Raw genomic sequence first — 26,434 nt, 5'->3', positions numbered from 1 at the left:
CTACAGGTCGGCGTGCGGCAGCAGCGTGTGGCGCCGGTCGTGGTGCAGCTGCCGCGCCGCCGCGGCGTGGCGCGCCAGCCAGCCGGCCAGCTCGCCGCTGTCGCACTGCACGCGCGGCCGCCGCAGCGCCTCCCCCGCGCCCGCGCCCGCGCCGCGCACGCCCAGCTCCACGAACCACGCGCCCTCCGCCAGCACCGCCGTGCACGACACCAGGTTGCTGTCGGCCAGGGAAACTCATTCGAGGGCGGCTCGCTGCGAGGGCTCGAGCGGGGAGCCGGCGAGGACGTACCTGAGATGCGTCTCCATGACGACCTGCGGCGGGCCGTGCTTGCACGTGACGATGCGCAGGTACGTGTCGGAGAGCAGCGCGCGGATGTCGTGCGGCGTGTCGCGCACCGTGCGGTACGCCAGGAAGCGCTCGTCGGCCTCGCGCGCCGGCAGCGCCAGCAGCAGCGCCGCGCCCTCCGCCAGCGCGGGGCAGTACCGCGGCAGCGGCGCCGCACCCCCCGCTCCGCCCGCCGCCAGACGCGGGGCCCGCGCGCGTCGGGGGGCCCCGCCCGAACGACGCGACGTCTCGCGAAGTGCCGCCGCCGTCTCCGCCGCCAGGTCCAGCACGCCGATCACGGGCTTGGTGACGGTGCCCACGAGCCCCTTGCCGACGCCAGCCAGAAAGCCCGCCATGCCCTCGGCCGCCGCGCCCTCGTAGCTGTGCTTCACCAGCGACGTCATGCCGCCTGCGCGAATGCACACGGGTGAGATGGAGTCGGGGGGGACCGCGACGGTGAGCGGGAGGCACTCACCCAGTATGCCGAGGCCGAGGCCGCGGAAGCCGGCGGCGAGGTGCGCGCCGGCGGCGGCCGAGCGGATGCGGCGGCGCGTCTCCTCGTGCGCCTCGTCGCCGACCACGCGCTCCAGCCCGTCTCCCAACGTTTCTACGCCGACAAACGAGTTACGACCGGTTCTGCAATACTTTGCCCGTCTAGCGAAATGATGCTTCCATCGATGCCACGCAGGGACCGTTACCTGTGACTTTGGCGGCAGAGTTAGATATTCCGTGGGTGACATTTTTGAACAGAGCCCCGACGTTTCCCTCGAGCAGCAATCCCGATACTCCTTCGGATACGTCCGCCACGAAGCCCAACGGATTACCGAGGAAGTCCACTGACCCCAAAATCTTTGCCGCCTGCCATTTCAGCTCCTAATAAACGAAAAATGAGACAAGTGAACGACCTCTCGCGTAAGTCGGTCTGGTGATCGAAGTGTAGTCTAATACTGACGTCCTTGAAGTGCTGCAGCAGCTGCCGCGCGAGGCCGGCGGCGCTGTCGAAGGCGTGCGTGCGCACGAAGGGCTCCAGCTCCACGGCCGCGTCCTCGAAGCGAATGAACGTGAGCCCGAGCCGGCGCTTTAACGCGCTGAGCTCGCCCTCCAGCTTGTTCGCCGTAAACATAGACAGGCGGATCTGCGAAGGACACGCGATTTACAATTGAGTTCGAAAATTTATACTTACATCGGCAAGCGAGAGCTCATCGGCTGGCGGTGGTCCACCTGACTGGGTATTATCTTGATGAGCGCAAAGTAGTATCTCGTTGCATGCAGCGCGGTGAGCTCGTGAAGGACGCGTCTTGTCTCGTACTCCGCCTCGTCGGGCTCCTCCGCCGCCTCCGCGCCCTCCGGGGCCTCGCCACCGCCCTCCACCCAAGACCACACCAGCAGGATCAATCTGCGGGTACGCTCATTCGTGACGTGACGATGGAAAAAGTTTTCGATGAATTAGGGAGTGGAGGCTCCCCTACTCCACACATAAAAATTTATCGCATGGAACCTCTCGTCCAGTCGCACGGCAACTGGCCGCAGCGCCACGATCAGATGCGTGAAGTACACCGCGTTGTAGTGCGGAGGAGCGGCCGTCAGCTCCAGCGACACGTGCAGCGCCGGCACCGACGCGCCGTCGTCCAGGCAGTGCAGGAGGACCGGGCTCGGCGTGCTCGTCAGCTGCGAAAGACACAGGTCGTACACTCGCCGTCACGTCGAAGGTAGTTCGAAGCAGACGAACCAATCGCGGCTCCGGTAGCGACCTGGTTGTCCCACTGCATGGAGTCGACGGACAGCGCGAGGTGCGCGCTGCCGGGCGCGCGCGCCGCCGTGAGGCGCAGGCGCGAGAACTGCGCGAACAGCAGCTCGGCGGGCGGCCAGCGCGCCACCAGCGACAGCGACACGCTCGCCAGCGACACCGACAGCCCCCACTCGCGCGTCGCCTCCTCCTCGCGCGCGCCCGCCTCCGCGCTCGCGCGCTCCTGCTGCGAGCCGATGGTCATAACGTTACGGATCGACACTTACGATGGAACTACGAGTTAATATTTTATGTGATCGAAAACCGAAGTATCGAACATTAAAAATAATCGACGTCGGCCGACTCACGGGGTCCGCCTGGTCCCGGATGCGCACGAGCCTCGTGGGCCCGTCGGCGTCGAGCGACACGGTGAGGCGGCCGGAGCCCGGGCGCAGCGTGCGCCACTGCAGCGCGTGCTCGGGCGGCACGGCGCCCGCCCACGGGCCCGACAGGCCCAGCACCACGCGCCCGCCTGCCATTTGCGGGATCGTTACTCTTGTACTATTCGGTAAACTATTATATAATATTACCGTATCTAGTTCTAGTATAGATTTATTTTGTGTTCATTTCCCATAGACACATATACAATAAGTCAAAGTTACCGGGCGCGAGGCCCATGAGGCCGTTTTCGGGCTGCACGCAGAGGTTGGCGTGCGCGCAGGCCATGCGCGTGGCGTGCGCGGCGTGCGGCGCGAGCGGCGCGTGCGCGGCGGGCACGAGGCGCCACGCCTGCGTGGAGGCGCGCCGCGGGTCCGCGCGCCGCAGCACGAGCGCCGCCGCGCGGCCCGGCCGCGGGGCCGCCTCCTCGATGTCCAGCACCTGCCGCCGAACACGGGACCTCCTCGCTCAGTGATCTCCTCTAACTCTCGTCGATCGAAAATCTAATTAAAAAAATTGCGGACCATGGCGTGCGGCGAGAGCGTGCAGTCGTCGCTGAGTGCGTCGGTGGGTTGCGGCGGAGAGCTGCCCTCGTGCAGCAGCTGCGAGCCCGGCCCGCGTCGCCACAGCTGACTCCTAGACGCGACGAGATACGATTATATACAGTACAAACCCGGGTGAACCGGTGAAACCATCCTTTCCATAGATAAAACGTTAAAATCTCACCTGTCTCCATAACGCTTCCGCGCCAGCTGTACGCGAGTCGAACCCATAGGCACCTCGAGGACTAGGACGCCCTCGTCCTCGCCAGCGCCGCCCTCTTGCTTACCGTCACTATTAGGATTTCCATTGTTCATATTTAAAATATTGATACCATATATTTTTAATGGATACTTCGGGTCCTCGTGGCCTATAAAATAATACTACTCGCTTATGACAGGATTGATGCCAGTCATCGTACTTAGAATTGCAAATTAAAATTTATTTTGTAAAAACCTAAACGGTACCGATTCATTTACAGATAAAAGAGATCGGTAAATTCGTTTCACTGGTTTTCTTCAGGAGGGGCAGGTCATAGGGTATTTTCATACCGTAACAATATTATACAATAACATCGCGTCGACGCGAGCGTCAACGCGTTAAATAGGCGCACAGCATTAAGTCTCATGAACCAACGAAAATAGGTACCTGGCGGCGGCGGCGGTGGCGGTGGCGGTGGCGGCGAAGGCCACGTAGATAAAGTTCTGGTAGAGCAGCGTGTGCTCGTCGTGCAGCGCGGCGAGCGGCAGCGCCAGGCGCGGGCCGCCCGGCGCTCGCAGCGCCAGCGCGGCGGCGCCCTCGGGCTCCGGCAGCGCCCAGCGCGCGCGCCCGCCCGCGCCCACCACGCACTCCTCCGTGCAGCCCACCTGCGGCCGGGCCCTCCGCGTCGTGAGTTATTACGTCATAAAAGTGTTATACTTTTGATAAAAAAGTAACTCAGTATTGTATAAATTGTAATAATAATGTATATATTTTAGTAACAAACAAAAAAAACCGATTACAATTTTTGACTCGGCGTCTTCTACTAGCCTAGCCTACCGAGGAGAGCGGGTCGTGTCTGCGTAAGGATAGTATATGAGTGTTTACACTTAGAGATATATGGTATACAAACAGAGGGAATCTCTTTTAAATTTGGAGACGCTTGTGATAATACATAATTGACATATTATAAAAATATACGCGGAGAGAAGGCCTGCTCGAGTAGTAATCTGTGGCTCGACTGAAGCCAAGTGCACATCGCTACAATGCAAGCCCTTCATGTTAGACTTTTCATACCCCACCGCTACCGTCCTGCTGCAGTACGACGCGGCGCCCGGGCATAAAACAAGTGTATCAACCGTGTGTAGCCAGTCCTACACGACTCGTCAAATTTAAAAGCACCCCTTAAAATGCTCAAAGTAATCCATCCATTATGGTTACTTTTTTGTTTTCCATTTGAGACCCCTGTAGTCATACCAGTCGCTAAACAAGATAAGTTATAATTTGGTAAAAGATAACATATTAAACTCGATACGGAAACGATTCGTGAACCTGGTGGAACATGATGGCGACGGGCGAGAAGTTATCGATGCGCAGCGGAGGCGGTTCCGCACGCGTCGCGCTCAGCACCACCAGCAGCGCCGCGCCCTGCGCCACCACCTCCACGCGCAGCAGCTGGTACGAGCCGGCGCTCTCCCGGCACGCGACGTGCAGACTCCTGGCGGCGTCGATGCGGAACCCGCCGGACCAGGCGGTGAGCGCGCGCGTGTCGGCGTGCGGGCGCGCGGGCTCGGCCAGCACGCGCGCGCACAGCAGCTGCTCGCGCTCCCAGCGCGCCCAGTGCCACGGCAGGTAGCAGCCCGGCACCGCCGACACGTGCGTCGCTATCGCGCCGGGGTCGTTCTGACGGTCATCACAATGGCTAATCTTGACGAATTGCCATACGAAAAAAGAGTTTAATTTCTACCCACTACGTCTTAATACAACTATATGAGCGATGGGACGAGCATGCTATGTTGCGCGCGTCGACGATCTGACGCCGGAAATCTGAGCGAGCCTACTCCCGAGCTAAGCGGATGAAACAATGGCATATTCACTAGCGTCGTCGCGGTGCACTTCTGCGCGAACTGCAGGCAGTGCGGCGTGTTGTTGTGCAGCTGGTAGCGCGGGGTCAGCGTGACGATGTTGGTGCGCCGGTAGCGGCCGCGGCCCGACCGCACCGACACGCCCACCGCGAACGAGCGCTCGCCCTCGCCGCCGCGGCTCTCCAGGCGCTTCACCGTCACGCCGGGGCCCAGCCCGAACGGCGAGCACCACTGCGCAGGGAGCGTCGCGTGAGCGGTGGTCGAGTGGAGGAGTCGGCTCCCTCGGAGCGCAGCCTACCTCCGCGGAGGCGGCCAGGCCGGAGCCCAGGCGCGCGCTGATCGTGGGCCCGTCACCGTCGGCGAAGGCGAAGGGCAGCGGCGCCACCATGCGCGCCAGCTCGTGCTCCGCGAACTGCCCCGCCGCCTCGCCGCCGCCCTCCGCGCGGAACACGAGCGGCAGCCCCGTGCGGTTCACCAGCCAGTACGCGGCCGACACCGACACCTGCGGGCCCGAGTCGGAATATTTCAGAGATTTCAATCGATTTAAGTTTGAATACGTTTGAGAATGGGATTAGTACCTTAATTCCGTCGGTTTTCTTGACGGTGACTCTCGCATTGAGATACAGTCTGCGCCCCCGTAGATCACGCAGTTTCAGCCGCGCAGAGAACGACCCCGCATTGACGGAGCCCCCCACGCTCAGCGCAGTCGACCAGGCGAACCCTTCGAGTTTCACGCACAGCTCCACACCCTCTTCGACGTTCACCTGTACGAGAGTTGTCGTTACACAAAGTCATAAAAAAATGGTTTCATATGAGTGAATTTAACGGTGTCGTTTTGCTGTCAAATTTATAAATAACCTGGTGGAAAGGCTGCGTGCCGGCGGGCGCCAGCGTGCCAGAGACGTGGTCGGCGCGGTACTGCAGCTCCAGCGGCAACAAGTTCTCCAGCCGCAGCGCCGGCACCAGCGTCAGCGTGTGTCCGGCCAGCAGCTCGCCGCGGTCCGGCGGGAACCGCTCGCGGACTATCGCGCAGCAAAACCTAATAGGACGTTCATTGGGTTCTGTAATACCTTTACCGAAGACGGTTGCTGTTAAATTCACATTCACAAATATCAGATTTACATCAACGATTTCCACCGACATGCGTCGCGTTGTTTGGCCACTTGGTACTTTACCTCCTAAGCGTCGTTATAATGGACGCCTATGGAGTACCATTCATCGCGCTTGTATCAGAGTTCAGGCGCACTGTGATGCGTAAAAAGTATCGGTCTTTGAAATTATTTCAAATTATTGCTTAGCGACTGTCGCTCGAACGGGACAGGACGGAGTGGTCCCGTTGTTGTAATCAACATAGATAGCTTACTTGGTTTATCTCAAAATATAATAAGATACCTATACACGTAGTCGTGCGGCGCCCGACACTCGATGTGCAGCAGAGCGCGCTCGGACGCCGACGCGGCGGCGCGCCAGTCCACGGCGGCGGGCGCCAGCACGGGCGCCGGCGCCGTCTGCGCGCGCGCCAGCGGCCGCGCCCACACGGCGCCCGCGCGCGCCGCCAGCGGCGCCGCCCAGCGCGCGCCCGCCGCCACCTGCGCGCTGCGCGAGCCGCCGCCGCTCCACGGGCCTGGCGCACGGCACGTTAGGAGTGTACAAGAGGACGCGGGTCGGAGCCGAGGAGCGGTACTCGTCGTTGAGCGCGAATCGATGACATATTGAAATTTTCTAATAATAACAGATCTATTCAAAAGCATAACGAGCGCTATTGTGACAGACAAGCCAAATAAAAACTGATTCATTCTAGGCGAAGCAACGTTTACAGATGGATTACGTTCACTAAAAAATAACGCAATGGGGTCTAGGACGACAAAGACTACAACACGAGAGCGTCATCACCGCAGTTGACAAATATGGGGGTGGCGCGCGGCGTGCGCGCGGGCGTCAGTGCGCCGAGCGCGCCGCGACGCTGCAGCGCGGCGCACGCGGCGCGCACGTGCGCGTGCACCGCGCTCGGAGCCCAGCGCCCTACACACGCCGCGCGTTACCTCGGGTATCGCTCCCGAGTGGCTCAGTTTATACAAAAGAGCACCCGATCGACTACTCACATCAAATATATGTACATATGCAGAAAAGCTTATAATCGCATTAGCCAGTAGTGATTCCTAGCTTCCTCGTGATATGTTTTGGAGTATTTATTTGCATTTCTATGTTGTAATTGTTTTATAATCCTCTCAGAAAGATGGAACGTTATAAGAAACGTCAATACATATCAATCAAACCCATATTTCTCAAATGCGATCTATTACAAGTTTCATCGAGATGAAGACAGAGATAAGTTCACAAGTCGAACAGCACTCACCGGACGACGCGGCGGGCGCGCGGTCGAGACGCAGCTCCACGGGGTGCGGCAGCTTGTTGATCAGCTGCAGCGCCGACCGAACCGTCACGAGCTTGCGCGCCGAGCCCTCCAACGACACCTCGAGCACCAGGCGCGCCTCCGTCCCGGACTTCTGCGCGCACACAGACAGAGTCACGGGTCACGCACGTTCGGCTATCGCCGCTCGCCATCGATCGCGGCCGGCACGGCGCACTCACCGCGTGCGTGATGTGCCTGAAGAAGACGCCGACGCGGTCGACGCACACGGGGTCGGGCGGCGCCCAGCCGTCCACGCTGAGCACGAGGCGGTGCAGCGGCGCGGGCGCGTGCTGCGCGTCCCGCGCGCGCCCGCGCCGCGCGCCGAACGAGAAGGGCTCCGTGTCGCCCGCGCGCACGCACACCCACGAGTCGTCCGGGGGGCCGCGCCGCTCGCCCTCGCCGCTCTCGCGCACTCTGCGCGCACACACACTCGCTTTCACATTATTCACACAAGAAGCGAATATAGAAATGAATATAGAAAAATTGCCTACATGTCACTGACACTTCCTAGAATTACTTTTCAGGTGCACCGATTCTCCGCAACCGTGCGAGTCTTTGAGGCGCTTACCTGCTCGAATATGCACTCAGTGAAAACGAATTTAGTCGAATCTAACGACACCCACTACTTGATTGAAACGGCACCTATATCCCGTGTGCTCGTTGATAGGGTGAAAGAACTCACTCGTCCGAAGCGGTCGTGAGTGTAGTGAACCACAGTCGTTGCCCGGTGAGGTTCCGGAGCGCATAGGGTACGAAGGGTGATCGTCGTCGATGTCCCGCCGGGCTACTCTTGGGAGACTGCTCCGACGTCGCCGTCTACACGACAGTAACGTTGGTTTTAAATAGTCTACCTACCTATCTCAGTATACGACGAGACGTCAAATGAAACTCGCTGCGTACCTGCGGCGCGTAGTAGTCGGCGGTCCAGTTGGTGCGCACGAGTCGCACGAGGTCCACGAGCGCGGACGTGAGGTTGGTGTCGAGCGCGTCCGCCGAGCGCACGTCGAGCTGCACGCGCGCCAGCGACAGCCCGCTCGACAGCGTGTACTCCCAGCGACTATCGAACCTGCGCACGTCGGCACATTTTATTTCAATTTCTAGGGCAAAATACGTCATTTCGAGGTTATCTTAAAATTAAAATTAATTTATGAGAAAAACCGACCTTTCGGATTACTAACTTATAACCAACGTGGTTTTTTTTGATGTTTAATCGATCATTCTTATTTATTGTTATTTTTACAACTGATGTTATATTATTTTATTTCATTAATTATGTAATTTAAGTGCATACACTAATTGTAACATAACTTCATTCTTACAATTGTTTTGGCGAAATCAATGTTACTATTTATTGTATTTTTTTTTGTTTTTGGTCATTTATTTTTCTTTAATTTTGTAATATGTTCATAATTCAATTGTGTTTATTTTTTTTTGTATTAATATATTTAACAAATATGTGCAATTTAAGTAAGTGTAAATAATAGAGCAATGTCTAAAAAAACGGACGGAGGTAAGCATGTTGCAGTATCCAATAAACAAAATTCTCGCAGTGGAATCGACAGTACCCGACTTTCAGATATAAAAATCCTACCAATTTATTTGTAAGACGATGTGGCCATTACATTGTGAATATATTTAATAATACATACCGCAAAAATAAATTGGTTATTAATAAATTTGATTTAGTTGTTATTTCAACAAGTTCAGTGAAGGGCCGTCCACTTATCCAAATCACCTGTTTTGCAAGACTTCTTTTTCTCATTTTGTGTCGAATTATCTCAAGTTTTAATTACAAAACAATCTGTTAGAAATACAATTTTGACAATAAACGGACATGTATTCACCTTAATTACATTATTATGTTATAAAATTATATATATTAGTTGATTTGTGGGTATGTTTAGTTGGTAGAGAATCGAAATAAATAAAATACAACTGCGCTACCTCCACGGCTCGATGACGGGCTCCCAGCCGGAGAGTATGCGATTGTAGTAGTCGGCGCTTAGCTGCGCGCGCAGACGGCCGCCCCCCGCGCCCACACGGGGCCCGCTCTCGCCCGCGCTCCCCGCCACCACCACCGCGCCGGCGCCGCTCGACGGGGTCGACACGAGCAGCGGGTCCTCGAACGATTCCTCCACCTTGCGCAAATCCTAATCGAAACGAGTTCTCATTACCCGAACGGGCCGCCTACTTCTATTCTCTCTCTATTTTCTCGATGGTCACTCCAACTCACCTGCTCCAAATGTAAGTCGTTCAACGACACCTCCAGAAGCGGCACGTCGGAGTCCAGGCAGTCGTCTATCACGCACAGCGTCACGCACTCCGCATCGACCTGCACCAACGTCACATTACAGAGGCGGGCCGCGGGCGCGAGGGGAGCGGCGGGGGCGGGGCGGGGCGGGCGGCGCACCTGCACGGCGCGCAGCGGCCAGAAGGCGGGCTTGGCGTGCTGCGGCGCGCGCGCGGGCGGCGCGGCGCGCAGCCAGCGCGGGCGCGCGCCGCACACGCGCTCGGTCGCGCTGCGCATGCGCGTGCTGTTGGCGGGCGCGTCGGCCGGCTCCTCCTCGGATTTACCTGTGGCGGCGTTACTTATGTCAACTATTATTATATACTATTATTATTTTTATTTTCAACATTTAATGTTTCTCCTCTTTCGAGGGGGTTAAAACCTAAAACGCGGGCCACAGCCAAACGTTAAGGAGTGTTTATATTTCAGTTCTGCTTTAACTTCATCTTAAATCAGATCTACTGTTTCTTGTGCTAATAGTTTTTTTGTATAATAACTTTACGCTGGTCGCCAATTCTCTGTCTGCTTACTTCCATATGTGGATATTTATCTATAATATTGTTATGTAATGAAGAAAGATATGAGTTTGTGTCTGTTTCTAAATTTGTAAGATAAAGGTACGTACGCAGGATAAACTTATTCATTTCTAGACTCCATTTTTTACGTTTTTTAAAGTTACTGGTGATGGGCACGGGTTCGTTGTCAAATATTGTCTCCTGCGCAACATCCGCCAGTTGTGCACCGTTTGATGATGAGTGTGACGAAGACGCACACAAAAATGGCGCTGAAGATGGAATTGATGGGAATAGAGATATGGAGGATGAGTAAGAAGTCTGTGAGGTCTCTTCTTCTACCGACGGCATCTTTTCCTGTATATGTTTATTTATTTTGGACCTAGTTATCATATTATTCCCACCTTGGCTTGGGTTGTATCTCTCTTGGTCTGTCTTCTCATCTTAGGCCAATCCGACATGAGTAGCTCTATCGGTATAGCCCTAAGAATCATTGAAGCGCGCAAGCCCCATCACGTCGGCAACGTAGAGATACGACGATGGGGCTTTTATTATTATTATTATATACTATATTATTTGTATTTGTATCAATACAAATAAATGGTCCTAAATCTTTTGCGATTTAAACTAAATGTACTTTTTAAATCTTAGTAAAGTTATTTGAACATAATTATCTTATTCGATAATGGTGATCTAATCTTGATAAAAAATTATATATAATATTGAAAAATATTTTGCAAATTATAATAAAGAAAACCGAAACGAAAATGATAAATAATTTACCGGAGAGAGCGGCCCGAGCCTGCGCCGGGAGCGACTTCAGCATGGAAGCGAACATGCGCATATCGTGGTAGGAGAGGCGCAGATTCAAGGTGCCCAAGGCGATCTATAAAGTAATACACAATAGTAATAAGCGTTTGTCGCATGAGTACTCTGCAGACGAATGGGGAGTGGGGGGGGGTCTGGGTAGGCACCTGCAGCACGGCGTCGCTGCGCAGTGCGGCGTGCAGCGCGGCGGGCTCTACGATGGACAGCGCCGTCTCCTCCTCCAGCCCCAGCACGCAGGAGAACAGCTCCAGCTCGTTGAGTTCGCACAGAACGGGTCTTGCCGCGTCCGCCGGCCGGTATGTGATCACGGTCGTGCTCTACATTCGTGATTAATAGAAATATTATGTACGTGATTTGGATTAAATTTAAAGTGACCTTGAATTTGCGATATGCTCTTTAGCGGTGGCTCTTTCGAACTCTCTATTTAACGATGACAATCTAATGAGGTCGGGGATTAGTCCTTTAGAACCTTCAGTATGACGGCGTTGGTGTCCCACAGTGAGGCGTCCTCCACCAGCACGAGCTGCGAGTCAGTGATGTTCAGTTTCAGCTCGACAGCGCCCTCTGCGACGGGCGGCACAGCTCCCTGAGCCCCATCCGCAGTGTCCTCCCTTGGCATATATTAGTTAAAATAATTTAAAAAAAAATTTGTTTCATTTGATAAAAATTTAACAAACACTTGCTACTTTTCTTATTCACCACGAGAATATGTGAAAGTATTCCTACAAATTAGAAAGTGTTTTTTATAGCACAATGGCAACAATAACGCCGAGAGAGATAAATAAAACTTAAATGGACAATCCCATGCTCTGATTTCGACACAATATTCTGGAAATAAAATAGCTCTACTATATTATGTACTGCAAACAGTTCTTGATTATTATATGTTAATTTAAAATACAAAATCACTTCTAAAGTTTCGATACCAACTTTGCCGATCAACGCCATTTCTTTAAGAATCCATAGCGAACACCATAAATCATTCGAGACCTCCACAAATGACAAATACTTTGAAAATCTAAAGAGATGCGCTCACAGATGCTGCAGGTCGGGGTCAGCGGGCGGCGGCGGCGACTGCATGATGAACTGATTAGCGGCCTCCCACCAATCTAGGATCGCCATCAGACGCATGTTGTTGATGAGTATCGTGTACGCCGACGAGTCTTGCCGTTTCCTGTCGAAGGTGACCAATTAAAACATCAGGAAACGACCGAGGCGCGTCGGCTTCTCGGCCCACTATACCTGGCGTGCACCTCCGCCTGCACGCTGTGGCGGTGGTCGGCCATGGGCTGCACGATGTGGCTGAACACGTTGCCGCGCCGGTTGGCGGGCTCGGCCGCGTAGCGCGTGTCGCTCACCAGGATCTCCTGGTGGAGACGTTTACTATTTATGTTCTCAGCCTAAACTTTACTGCGTCAATAATGTGAAAACCCATCGGGTACTCGTAGTTGTCGCTATCAGTAACGTTTTCTTCGTGTTCTGCGACCATCTTGCATCTTGCATCTTATTCGAATGTGTATATAATACGCACGATTTCTCCCCAGTGCGATGACTTACCTGCGACACTAGGTCGATATCCTGCGCGAGGTCAGAGTAAGCCTCCAGCACGAGTCGCGACTTGATGAAGTTGATGCAGGCGAGAGGCGGAGCGTTCCGCGGCCCGCGGAGTTCCACGCAAACGTCCTGCAGGTCCAGCTGCAGCGACCACGTGCGCCACACGGGCGCCGGCGCGGGCGGAGCGGTCGCCTGGGGCAGCAGCTCGTCGCACGGCTCCGCAAGGTTGTGCGCCAGCACGCCCCGCACCAGCCGGTACTGCGCCGCGTCCAGCGAAAGCCGCAGCGTCGCCAGCCGCCCCTGCACCGTCATCTCCGGCACTGCACACACGGCGAGAGTGAGACGGCGACGGGCCCCGTCGGGGGGACGGGGGGACGTGAGGACGGGGAGCTCCGCGAGCACGTACCGTTGTGCGTGGCGCAGCAGTTCCGCTCGAGCTGCAGCGCGAGCGCGGTGGGCGCGGGCAGCAGCGGCGCGCCGCGGCGCCGCACGCACAGCTCGCCCTCCGCGCCGCACGCCGCCCGCGCGCACCACAGCGACAGCCCCTCCGCGCGCACCGAGCGCACGTCCAGCACCTCGCGCTCCGCTGGGGACGCAGCCGAGTCGGTTCATCGGTCACGGTCTCGTCTTGGATATGAGTTATATCCCAGACTAGAGCGAAAGTTTGATCCGCATGACGCATGACACGAATTCGAGGACCCACTCACCTAGGGTCGGGTCGACGAGCTTGCTGACGGTGTCGGGGTCGCCGGCGCGACGGAAGCAATTATCGACGAGAAGCAGTTGCAGCTCGGCCGCCAGCGCAGAGCGACTGCGGCTCGAGACAGGAAACACGATGATGGGCGCCTCGCAGCGCACGCGCAGGCGCATGCGCTGCAGCTGAGTCGCGTCGCGGGACGAGCTCGTCACCTTGATGTACAAATGTCACGATTAATCACGTATGGACTTAATATATCGACAGAAAAAGTGTTGTTGTGTTAAAGGGCACCTTTTCAAATAAACGCTTAAAACAACATTGGACTTGAAAGACATTAAAGATTTTGCTACCTACGGTACTAGTTTTTGTTTAATGTTTTAACCACAATCTCATATAATCAGCTCAATCCCAACTCACCTTCTGTCTAGCCTGCGCGATAACGCGCCGCAGCAAGCTGAAATCTCGAGCGAAAGCCTGCAGCTCGAGCACGAAGCGGCGCGTGTGCACGTACGTCACGGGGCCCATCTCCAGCGAGAGACTCGTCTCGTGCCCCGCCGCCGCCGCCTCCACGGCACTCAATCTACGGCAAGAACGTCACAGATTGCATAACATTCTAATCCCACGCATAGGGAAACACAGGGACCGATCGGAGCGTACCTTCGATAATGTATATCGAGTGCGTGAGCGGTGCGCATGCGCAGGCGCTCCCGCCAGAGCACGGCCCGCGGCGCCAGGTCGGCCAGCGCCAGCGCGCCGAGCGTGGCGCGCACGTCGCGGCTAGCGGCGCGCGCCTCGTCCCGCACGCGCACGCGCACGCGCGACACCAGCGCGCGACACGCGTCGCCGCGCGCGCCCACCACCACCACCGACAGCGACCGCACGTTCATCTCGGTCTCCGTGGCACCCGCGTCCGTGCTGCCGAGCGTCTCGCTGACATTCCCCACGGTCGAATCTAAAGAAAACAGACGTAATAACACCGTGATCATTGCGTGAGTGTGCGTTGCACACAGAGACAAATGAGTAGCTCACTGGTCTGGTTCGACTCCGGCGCGGGCGGTCGTTGCTTCGAGTCCTCGCCCGCGATACCGAAGAAATCGAGCACGGCCACCCAGCTGTCGATACTCAAAACTAGTTTCAGGCAGTTAAATTCCACTTTGGTCACTTTAGCCACCTGTAAAATAAATAAAATATAAATAAAAAATTAAATCAGAACAGAAGTATTTTGATCGCTTTCTGGGATTCTGTTGTAGAACTGTATACATTGTCCCACAGAAGAGTTACTGACTCTTCGTTCTGCAGTCGAGTAACAGGGGTAACAAGTGGTCGCTCCTTGTGCCAGGCTATGTGTATCACATCTTCTTATAAAATCATTAATATTTTTCCGTACTTACGTAACATTACAGAATATATATTGAGAAGCAACAGTCAATATCTCGATTGCTTTAAAATTTTGCCTCAATGAATATTTAGCTCCTAGGTTCGCATTAAAGATCGCGCGAATAGTCCCCTTTTGCAGCACAAATAACGTATGGATAGCGGCTGCGTTACTCCAAAGCATAACAATCCGACTGCGAAGTCCTCTACACGAGCGTCGTTACCTTGTTATAAACGTCGTGGAAGTGCGGGTGGGCGGGGTGTCGCGTGTGCACAGACACCCAAACGAGATTATCGTGCGACGGGCCCGCTAATCCCCCCGGGATACCCGCGCCACGTTCCGGCGAGCTCGGAGGCGTGGGACAACGACGCTCTTGCTTTTCTTCCTCTTTGCCACGCTTATACTGAGAACGTACGAAAATGATTACGCTCTTCGATCAATTATTTAACGATAAAACTGTTTATGTAAATTTTATAAGATGATCGGTAACAAAATGTAGTCGTCACCTCTCGGTCTACCCGCTCGACCACGTTGAGCTCGGCGGGCAGCGACGAGAACAGCGGGCGCGGGCGCAGCGACGAGCCCGTCTCGTGCGGGAACTCCGTCACGAAGTCGGGGCACGACTTGGACACGAACACGGCCTTGGGCGGCATGGGCGGCGTGTGCGACACCATCAGCATGCGGTGCTTCGACTCGGGATCCTTCGTCAGGTCCTCCATCGTAATGGAATGGAGAGACACCTGCGAGGAGAGAAAGGGAAATTATGTATATCAACAACGACAACACACGAAACGAGTAACAATTGGAGTTCTCAGAGAGGCACCTGCAGCGTGGACTCGTGCGGGTGCAGTCGGTCGCGGCGCAGCGAAAACTCCCGGAAGGTGAGCGCCACGAGGCTGCGCTCGCCGGCGCCCACGTCCGCCCGCAGCTCCACCGTGAACGTGGACAGCTCGAACGTCACTGCGGCCAGACAAGAACGTATCACGCGGGCCCGTCGCCGCGCCTGCGGGGGCGGCGGGCGGCGGGCGGCGGGGCGGCGTACCCTCGAGCGGCGTGTGCGCGGCGGCGGGCGGCTGTCCGGGCGGCGGCACGGCCAGCACGGCGGCGCGCAGCGCGGGGTCCAGGCGCAGCGTGGGCACGGCCGGCTCCACCACCGAGCTCGTCTGAATCGCAAATCTCACATCGTTTAGCGCACCCAATAGCGCCGCTGCACCGCCGAGCCTTAGGTAGGTCTTTAAGATATATGGTGTCATGGCAATATCGACTTCACTTTTTACTGGAGAGTAGGATTACATTTCAGCTCGCGTAGTGGCTTAGAGCGAATGGATAGTTGTAAAATTTAAAAATGCTAACATTACCTAGTCCTACATTTTAATGTCGTTAATATTTACAGAAAGCATAAATGCAACGCCTATATGGTGTATAAAATATTACGAAAACGATTTATTTTTAAAATGCTCCAAGTATTTAGCAAACGGAGTAGTGGCACCTCGTGTGCGGGTGGGGGCGGCGCGGCGGGCGATGCTCCGTCCGTCACGTCGGCCGAGTCGCCGATCCACTGCAGCGTCTCCAGCAGCTGCTCGTACTGTTCCCGACTGGCCGTCACGTGCAGCCCATCCACCACCTTGCCGTCCACAGTGCACTGTGGACACACACCAGTGACTACCGTGACCTCGAAATGGTACTCCGGGAGAGGGACAGGGGCATACCCGCGGGCCGTCGTCCAGCTCGTAGAAGGCCACGGTCAGCTGCAGCGCGGTGTCGTGCAGCACTGGCAGGCCGCACGTCACGTCGTAGATTTCGGCTAAGTTATCCGTCGCGGTCGACATGTTTCCTTTCCGCAGTTTATCGCTCACATCCAGCTGAAAGCTCAGTCGACAAAGTTATTGAAAAAAAAATCCAAGTTGCTTTAATATTATTGCATAAACATCGAGACGTCACTCACAGAGACCAGCGATATGTCGCGCACCCGCACGCGGTACATGGTGTCGCTGGGCGCGCCGGGCCGGTTGCTGAGGCTCATGCGCCCGAGGTGCGCCACGAACACCTGCGCGCTGCGAGCCGCGCGGGGCAGCACCACCACGGGCGACTCCAGCTCCACGCTCACGCTGCCGAGGGCGTCGGAGAGCGGACACATAAATTCGGCAACGTAATACGTTAGTTAAGTACAATAAACATTAAGTCAGCATATGCCTTTCACTGACAAAGTGAAGTTCAAAATTTACCTAAAAACGATCTGCCGCGAATCACGATCGGGCTCATCGAGCGAACAGCCCACGCTCGTAGTTCGTCTCCTCGGCGAGACCCCTTCGACCGACTGAGACAGACGAGGGTTTGCATACAGCGAGTCACCTCTGTAACACGTATTAATAAGTAGTCATACCATCGCGGATTATACTAGACGGATCTCTTTGGAACCGCCAAAGTCGAAGATTCAGGAGTCGGACCTGGGATGCACGAGGCCGATGGCCATGTCGGCGGCGGCGGCACGGATGGAGCGCGCCAGGTTGGCGAGGTACTGCTGGAACTCCGCCACGCACGACTGCAGCTCGCGCAGCAGCGGGCCCGAGTGCGTGTACCACACGCTGGCCACGCGCACCGACACCTGCACCTCCACCACCTCCACCCCCTCGACCTCACCCCCTGTGCGTACAGTTGTTACAATAATCTCTCATAAAATATGGAAACACAATTTTTTACGAGAACCAGTCATGTACCTTTTGTATCTTGCGGTGTCGCGGGTCTTATAGTCCTGGATATGGAGAAGAGCAACGCCTTCTCGTCGCTGGTGGAGTGCGAGGGCGGGCGAGGCGGCTGGTGCGCGTGATGCGCTGGCGCGGCGGGTGCTCGGCCGGCGGACAACACGCGCGTGTGTATGCCCGCACGCTCCGACAGTGACATCACTTGGACTCCACCCAGGGACCCGCCCACCTCGATTCGATCGCCGTCTAGTGCGCGAGTGACGTATGAATAAAGTTATATAGAGCATTACTTTTATAATTTAAAACGACCGTTAAAACATGAACTAAAATCGACGAGGATAAAACTGACCGAGCGTGGCCTGTATGCGCGCGTCGCCGACGGTGGCGGTGGCGATCTTGCTGGCCACCACCGTGCCGTCCCGCACGCCCGCACGCAGCAGGAGAACGCCCAGGCGATGAAAGTCAAACGTGATCTCCGTACGCACGCGTTGCTGACGAATACCATTCTATCAGTCGGCCAGTTAAAATGTTTTAGTGAATTCACTCAATATCTATAAAACATTCACTCAATATCTTCAAATCGTGATTTTTGTTCTGCTGAGGTACTAAACGTAAAGTATGGCCCTCTAATTTGCTAAATTTAAATAAAACTGTTCGATTGCGATACGAGGCGGAAAACAACAAAATACGAACGATTTTTCAAGTAATAGGTGAGCATCCTTCCGTAACTTTGAACCAAGTTTTTACTATATATGCAATAGGACGGCCACCGCATCCAGCATGTTCATGGGAGTTATAGATTGAGCCAAAATTTATGCATTACTAATAGGGTAGAACTCAGTTTACACACTTAAAAAATGGATTTAGTACAGCATTTCGTGCTAGCTTATAAAGCTGAGTAAAATGATCGGTAGCATGGCGCAGTACCGCGGGCGCGGCGGGCGCGGCGGGGGCGGCGGGCGGCGCGGGCGCGGCGCCGGCGCGCGCGGGCGGCGCGCGGCGCGCGGGGCCCCACACGCGGTGCGCGAACCCGATCAGCTCCACTATGGTCTCTTGGTTCGCTGGGGAGGGCGGGTTCACTTGTTATACGCACTTTATAATGTATATCGTTTTCGATTGGGGCTCGTCGTCTGACTCACCGATGACGTCCAAATTGTTGAACAGGATATTCGCGATCCTCAAGTCCTCGGAGTCGCCCTCGCCTTTCACGAAACAGAGCTCCACGGCTATCAGGGCCTCGGAGTCGACCAGACCCGGGGCACCCCAGCCGTTGGCGTTCCCCCAGGAGGCGCCTTCGGCGCCCCAGCCCGTTCCGCCGGGGCCCCATGCGGAGGAGCTCGTTCCCCAGGTCGAGCCGGCGGTTCCGTAGGTGTAACTCGTATTCCAACTGGGACCGGTCGGCCAGCTCGGGGTCGGACTCGTCCGTCCCGGCTCGGCATTATCTGATGAGGAGGAGGGAGAATGTGGATAGCCGGCGAGCTAGTCATAATGGCAATTTATATTCAGGCCGAGTCAGTATTTACTGGACGCTAGTCCACTGGTGGCGTGGTGCAGAGAGTACAGCGCGCGGTGCAGCGCCAGCGGCGTGGGCGGCGGCAGCGGTGAGCGCGCGTCCGGAGATGCAGGCGACGTGGGCGACGTCGGCTCCGAGCCGCGGATGCTGCCCGACGCTGTGTCCATTCTGCGCAACCCGCACACTCGTAATCGTCGTAGCACACTTATGACTGTCGTCGCGTATGAATAATCTCAGGGCGTACCCGACGTGCCGGTGGCTGGCCACGAGCAGCTCGAAGTCGGGCCCGTAGGTCTGCAGCGCGTCGACCAGCAGCAGCGAGTGCACGGACAGCGCCAGCGACGTGTCGGCCGCGCGCACGCCCAGCGCCGCGCGCACGCCGCACACCTGCACCTCCGCGATACTGCGCCCGCGCGACTGCACCTGCGCCGCGCCGACCGACGTACATGACTCAGTTGGGGACATCGTGCACCATTGGTTCGTGTCCCTTAAAAATGCTCGAATTCTAGGAAGTCATTATTTACGGAAAACACAAGGGCGTCTATGCCGATTTGCTGTTTTCGTTTCACGGATATTCTAAAATGGGATTGTGAGCCGAATATTTATAACCGACTTAAATAAAAAATACTATACAAAAATTTAGTCTCGTGTAATTAATAGAATGTATTGAAAAAATCTTAATTTTGCATTTGAAGGCAATTGGAGTATTCCCTCTTAAGGAAGATGTTGAATTGTATCGATGGAACCCATAGTACTGACCTCGAGAGACATCTGATCGATGGCAAACTGTAACATGAGCAGGGTAGCGTTTTGATTCAAGGAGAAATCTGAGAATTCCGTCTCCGTGTTTTCATTGCCGTCCTCGTCCTCGGCGTCCTGGGCGCCTTCTTGGTTGGGCGACCTGAGCATCGAATGAAACCATCTTTCGTACAAAAACATCCACACGCATAGCATTTAACGTTTATTCTCCGAAATGGACATCCTCACGCGTCGGGCGCGGCGGGCGCGGCGGGCGCGGCGGGCGCGGCGCTGGCCAGCACGGCGCGCACGGCCGACAGCTTGTGCTCGCTCAGGTGCGCCACCAGCGCCGGCAGCGAGCCGCACAGCGCCAGGCGCGGGTACTGCGGCTCCGACGTGGCCACCACGCGCCGCTCCGCCTGCCGGCCGACGACGCCGATTGCTTATATTTTTAGTTTTGATTGAAAAAATTAATCGCGACGGCATCATAAACTCGTCGATTCAGTCAGATTCAGTCGACGTCAGTCGTTATTCAACGTGCCGATCGTTATTCAATGCGAACGACTGTATCCTGAGATATTTCTTTTTGGGAAAATCGTCAGTCACATTCATCTCTGGCCAATTGAACTCGGGGTGATACCTGCAGCGAGATGCTGAAGCGGTCGAGCAGATGCAGAGCGGACGTGGTCTTGGTGTGCGCGTACTTCCAGTTGTCACGCGCGCGACCCACCAGGATCTGCAGCTCGCTCAGCTCGATTTTGTACCTGTCATCGCACAGCAGATTATCACGTGGCTCGGAGTCGTGCGCGGCGAGTGGACTAGGGGACGAGGGGGAGAGGGGGAGAGGGGGCGGGGGGTGCGAGGGGGCGAGGGGGCGGCTCACCGGTCGTAGAGGCTGGTGCGCAGGTGGTGGTGCAGCGCGGGCTGCGGCGGCGGCGACGCGGGCGGCGACGCGGGCGACAGCAGGCTGCCGGGCGGCGTCGAGCACGGCGTCATGAACATCTCTGGCCACATACGACAGAGGTACCCACATACGTGAGAGGAAACTTTCGTACCGCACTATGTTATTGCACTTTCAAATAATACATTCTAAAAATTGCCGATCGCAGGTAATGTAATAATTATTTCTTAAATAATTAAGTTTATTACTTCTTATTTTTTTTTTATTTAATTGAAGAATTCATTTTAAAAGTTTGAAAGTGAAATTCAAGTGCATTTATGTAGATGAGTTGAATAGTATTGTATTTTAAATAAAGATATACTAATAGTAGAAATATTAGCCGATCACACGGAATCCGTCAATCTGAAGGTTGTTTAACTTTGTTCCTTCTACGATTGGAATAAGCTGTAGTACACGTGATAACATCGCTATCTGCAACTCTAATGGAGTATTTAAATCAAAGGTATGTCTGTAACGGTGAAGACAAATATTGAAATATTTATGTAAGAAATGTACATAATTATTAATATTTTTCATAATCGTCGTCACCTTCGTCGTCGTCCAGAGACTGTTGTTTGAGGGTACTGGTGCTGGTGTCGTCGGGCAAATTGGCATTGGCCAGCTTCAGGCGTCCGAAGTCGACGACGAGAACCGACGCGTCGCGATCGCACAAGTCCTCCACGAACAGGATCTGCGGCGCCGATATGTCCAGCTCGACCTGCCACGAGCGCCGCTCGGTCTGAGGGCCGAAACAGAGAACGAATAGAACTACAGCCGCAACCTCGAACCGTCCAAGAAATGAGCGCAACCCACCGGGCGGCGCGTGTGGTGCAGCAGGCGGTCCCAGTGGTGGTGCAGCGTGGCGCGCGTGTGCAGGCGCACGTGCGCGATGGCGCCCGCGCCCGCGCCCGCCGCCGCCCAGCGCCGCGCCCAGCGCGCCGCCGCCGCGCACCACACCACCTCCAGCGAGCTCGAGCGCACGCGCAGCCTGCACAGCGCTACGGTCAGCGGCGCCCGCCACGGCCGGCCGCCGGGCGCCGCCGACACTCACTTGTAGTCGCAGTTGATCCCGGCGGGCCGCTTCTCGTAGCTGAGCTGGAACAGCGGCTCGTCGCCGGCGGCGGGCGGCGGCTGCGGCGCGTAGTGCGGGTCGCGCCGGCCCGCCGCGCTCAGCCCGTCGCGGATGAGGCCCTGCGGCGCCACCAGCACGGGGAACAGCGTGTGCGGCGTGATGCGGTCGCGCAGGCACACGCCGCCCAGCGACACGTGCAGCGCGTGCGCGCCCGCGCGGGGCCGCGACTCCACGCGCACGCACACGGTGCTGAACTGCAGCTCCAGGCCCTCGCCCTCCGCCGCGCCGCTCGGAGCGCTGGGTGCGGTATTCGCTTCGTTACGTGTGCCATTCCTCGTCGACTCGGAAGTATCGGAGCGAAAGTTACGAACCTGGCGTTTTCATCGGCATCGGTGCAGAGGTCCAGCGACCCCTTCGATAGGGTGAATTCGAAGAGACCGAAAAGAGCGTCGCGTCTGAGTAATGTGTTGTCGTCGAGCGAGTCGGCGATGACGTCGAGAATTTCATCTTCGAGTCGAGAGGCGGCCGTCGCGCCGGTGGTGACACTGGCGGCGGCGTTGAGGGTGGTGGGACTCGGAGGACGCGGCTCGTTAGTGGGCGGAGTCGCGTACCAACCCCACCACTGCGGAAACCAACGCACCAGCACGCTGCGGCCCGAGCTCGACTGCTCGGGAGTCGATACTGGGGTGGACACTGGAACTTTGCGTATCGCCACCTAGCATTCCAAAATACGTTCGAAATTAAATAACTTCTACGCCCCAACTGTGCATTTCGTTTAGAATAATATGAATATATATATTATACAGATATTTATAAATTTAAGAATCGACGATTACCTCTCGCAGTGCCTTGAGTACGTGGAGCGGCGTGCGCCACTCGAAGTCGTCCTTGGCGGCCTGGCGCTCCGCCGGCAACGTGGCGGCGGGCTGGCTGAGCACCTGCAGGCACGCGTCCACGTACTCGCGCACGAGCCGCGCCCGCCCCGCGCACTCCTCCCACGTCGGCCGCGCCTCCATCCCTGTCGCGAAACACGAACGTAATCGACGGGTGAAAGAACAACAAACGGGCCCTAGGCGCCTATTCGGTGTATCTCATCGAAGCTACGACCCGAGCGCACGCACGTATACGTACAGGTGTGATGCGGCAGATGCGCCTTGACGGCGTAGCGCCACCAGTCGCGCGCGTGGCCGCGCACGCCGCGCTCGGGCCGCAGCGCGCGCAGCTCGCGCAGGCGCGCCACGCGCTCCAGCCCGCGCGCGCAGCCCGCCATCTCGCTGTACTGCCTCTGCAACCAGCGATTCGTTCTAGTACGTCGAGCGAGAGTACTCACACTTCACAGCGCTTACCGCTACGAGCTAGGCGTACTCACCGCCGTGAGGCGCATCTGCACCGAGTCGAGAGTGAGATGGCAGGCGAGGCGCGGGCGGTTGCGGTCCCGCAGCGGCAGCTCGCAGCGCTCGCGGCGCACGCGCGCGCTGGCCGTGGTGGGCGCCAGCATGTAGCGGTGCGCTCCCGACCACGTGGCGCGCATGCGCTCCTGCGACAAAGGCTCCCATAGTCCCGCGTGCAAACACGTAGCCTATATGTAAGGCTCGACTCAGTGAGATGCGGATTCACTTTTCTTATGAAACTGCATTTCTATATATATAAACCGTTAATTATGTCCACGGATAACAGAAAATGAACCGTCAGATGGGAATAATTGAAATTATTAGAGTTGCGCAGTCACTCGTACGTGGCGACGCGTCATCTCACCGTATTGGTTGTGTCCTACTATGACGTAGCGCATCGATGCACGACGACCAGTCGCTCTGACCCGCTGCATTGAATGTTTAACATCGATAACGACTATGTGGACTAATGCTTTGGGTGTTTGCAACTAACGGTGAGTTCGGCGATCGTGCAGTCGGCCATCATGCCGGCGGGCACCGGCATGGGATCCCAGTACAGTGCGAGGTTGTGCAGCTCGAGCAACTTGAAGGAGCAGGGGTCGTCGAGTGGAGTGAACCCGCGCCGCCAGCCCGCGTCGCACGACTCCGCCGCCAGCGACTCCACCGCGAGCCCGCACGCGAACGCGCGGCCCGGACACGTCAGTGCGTCCTCGTAGCGAATGTGCACGTCGTTTAACTTTAGCTGTGGAACGGATGTTAGAGAGTTAGTCTCATAAAATCGTATTACAACTTATTTATCTAAACGGCGAGTTTGAAAGTAAACCTGAAGATTTTCGACAATATTGGCGAGCAGACCCGTGCCGTAGCTCAGCCAGGAGGAGTAGGAGGCGGCGTAGTATCCGGCGTCGCTGGCCTCGTGCTCGGCTCGCCACTGCGCCTCCAGTGCGTCCAGCAGCGCCATCTTGCGCTCGTGGGCGATCGTCGCCTCGACTGCGCTATCCCACTGAGATAACAGGAGTGAAATCCTAATTATTATTTACTTTTATACGAAAGAACCTTTTACATTTTTCAAGAATCAAGAATTTTCCACATAATTTGTTTAAAAATTCTTTTATAAAAATAATTTATATTTAGTCATTCAAAATGTTTTTTAAATTATAATATACTGATCAACTTCGAAAGTAATATTATTTTCATTATTTATTCACTACTTTTGGGTTGATATTATATGCTCCATCACGAAATTCGGTTTTAGAGTAAAAAATTGGGTTAGAATTACGTAAACAAGGCCGCATCAAATGACTATTACTCGATACATACATTACATTGCAATAATTGCACTTACAATGTTAAACTAAACTCAATCTTATATTTACATATGTATTCTAAGAGATCGCGTGCGCATCCGATTGTAGTTGAAATTTAGTATAATAATTGGTGGTGGCACATGCGTGAAGGTTTCTGACACGAAAACATCACCATGCAAGGGTATCATCAACCTATCATAGAGTTAGTGCCATATTGGATTACCATTAGATATATACTAATATACATACAAACACTAATTTTACCTGTTTATGATCTACTCTCTATGATTACTCTTTCTAATCTCCGGAAATAATGACCCAATTCTAAATTCTTCATTAGTAAAAAGCTACAATACTTGTGAGTGCTTTAGGGCATAAATTAAATTTATTTCATATCATTTTTTTTATTAATAAATTGCACTTGTTCAAGGCCAGGGCTAGTCACTAGTATATAATCATAAACAAAGAAAAGAAGTGGTATAACAAACTTGTTTCTGGGCATGTATGTCCCTTTCCATACGCCTAATAACATGTGTCTATGCAAAATTTTATTATGATCGGTTGACTAGTTAAGACATCAAAGTGTCAAAAACAAACTCACTTTTGCTTTTTTAGTTATTATTAGTTAAAAATAATGTATTATAAATGAATTGAGTGTTTTGACCGGAATGGAAATCAATGAAAAATAAATATAAGAAAAAAACAGGTTGCACAACTAACATATTTTTCTTATCAAAAATTTCGTAAATATTTTGTCAATCTTATCTGACCACTGAGTTCAAATTCAAGGTCAAATATGATTGTATTACTTATGTAGAAAATTCCTCACATTATTATAAATAAAATATAAATAATAAAAAAATATTTTTTTGTATTGTTTGTTTTAAGTTACTTGACAAAATATACTCATTCTAGATACAATAATTGACTATGCTAAATAGAAATTCAGTGCTCTTGCCAAGCCAGAAACTGTTCAAGTGAGGAAATTACTCTTTTGTTTTTTTATTTATTAAAATATAATATTTTTATTAGAAAGTTTTTTTGCATTATAAGAAAAACAAACTACAAAACCTTAAAACTATGTTGTGACATGGCTTTAACATATTTATATTTTATTCATCAAGTTTTAATAAACATAGTAAACATTAAAATGTAGAAATCTTTCATGTATCAAGTCTTACCTCATCTAAATTAACTGGAGCCGCCACTAGATATAACTTTTCGATGGCAATAAGCCATGGTGCTGACCGTATTTGACGCACCGGGACATGTAGTTGAACTTTGCCTATGAAGCCTGCCTTTATTTCGACTGGAAGACCCAGGTATCTCAAGGCATCTTTCTTTAGAGGAAGGTTTTCTAACTCTACTTTGCCTGTAGTTTGAAATGTTTCACAATTAAATTTTTTTATTTAATTCCTTAATATACTTTAAAAAATAAGCGCCAAATTTTATGTAATTTGACCTATTTTGAGAGAATGTTTCCTTACCAGAAAGCAGAGCGACGCTCAGCTGATCGGTGTTCAGATTTTCCACATACTTCCCGAGATAGTTGTTCAAAACCCAAGCTACAAGACCTTCCAACATCGTGCATGGTCAACTTTACTTCGTTTTTAACAAGAGCGCGCACTTTCACGAATAACAATTGTAAAACGATGTGTTATTATTTGCAAAAAATATATAATACACAATTTTTTGTCTGTAATAAATTAAAATATATATTAAAACAGTCGTAGCTGAAGTACATCGTCACTAAACAGTTGTAAAGATCTTTCTTTACATCTGTTTTTGGTATATTTTTGCCAATTTTTGACTTATGTCATAATTCATTTGGTATGACATAATCTTTGACAGTTCGATCCAAAGTCGACTCGATGTCTCAGACCTCAGTCAATACAAATACTTATAATGAACATGGACTTATATGTTATTGAATTTATTAAAATTTTATGATATATAGATGTATGTTTATTTTGATATCAAAATATTTAAAAAATGAAGTTTTTTTTAATGAAA

At 53.8% G+C, this 26,434-nt stretch overlaps 1 protein-coding gene across 1 annotated transcript; it reads right to left on the bottom strand.

Annotated features, from left to right (window-relative positions):
* LOC113404813 (intermembrane lipid transfer protein Vps13D) lies at positions 1-26,300 on the bottom strand. The gene is made up of 67 exons (XM_064215724.1): positions 25,909-26,300; positions 25,603-25,793; positions 23,938-24,117; positions 23,608-23,856; positions 23,093-23,260; positions 22,855-23,008; positions 22,560-22,741; positions 22,095-22,438; positions 21,703-22,020; positions 21,465-21,639; positions 21,201-21,390; positions 20,595-20,715; positions 20,352-20,475; positions 19,961-20,130; positions 19,733-19,874; positions 19,218-19,396; positions 18,984-19,141; positions 18,600-18,902; positions 18,388-18,521; positions 17,810-17,966; positions 17,476-17,706; positions 17,206-17,401; positions 16,984-17,112; positions 16,704-16,866; positions 16,468-16,620; positions 16,248-16,400; positions 15,801-15,921; positions 15,582-15,718; positions 15,265-15,498; positions 14,982-15,161; positions 14,413-14,554; positions 14,041-14,335; positions 13,801-13,963; positions 13,394-13,595; positions 13,093-13,272; positions 12,690-13,006; positions 12,375-12,499; positions 12,169-12,306; positions 11,602-11,743; positions 11,279-11,449; positions 11,088-11,190; positions 9,916-10,079; positions 9,739-9,837; positions 9,450-9,655; positions 8,406-8,571; positions 8,188-8,321; positions 7,685-7,919; positions 7,449-7,599; positions 6,485-6,716; positions 5,951-6,131; positions 5,671-5,856; positions 5,391-5,594; positions 5,105-5,323; positions 4,560-4,910; positions 3,678-3,895; positions 3,216-3,323; positions 3,014-3,125; positions 2,714-2,930; positions 2,420-2,583; positions 2,077-2,298; positions 1,824-1,993; positions 1,547-1,721; positions 1,278-1,460; positions 1,024-1,198; positions 801-932; positions 290-734; positions 1-217 (listed from the first exon to the last, which is right to left on the bottom strand). The coding sequence occupies exons 1-67, from the start codon at positions 26,003-26,005 to the stop codon at positions 1-3; spliced, it is 12,477 nt and encodes a 4,158-aa protein (XP_064071794.1). The 5' UTR covers positions 26,006-26,300.
* Positions 26,301-26,434: the final 134 nt, after the last annotated feature.

This window comes from Vanessa tameamea, chromosome 8 (genome assembly GCF_037043105.1).
Source record: "Vanessa tameamea isolate UH-Manoa-2023 chromosome 8, ilVanTame1 primary haplotype, whole genome shotgun sequence".
Taxonomy (NCBI): Eukaryota; Metazoa; Arthropoda; class Insecta; order Lepidoptera; family Nymphalidae; genus Vanessa; species Vanessa tameamea.
Note: the sequence above shows the minus strand (reverse complement) of the source record. Positions and strands in the feature narration are given on the sequence as shown.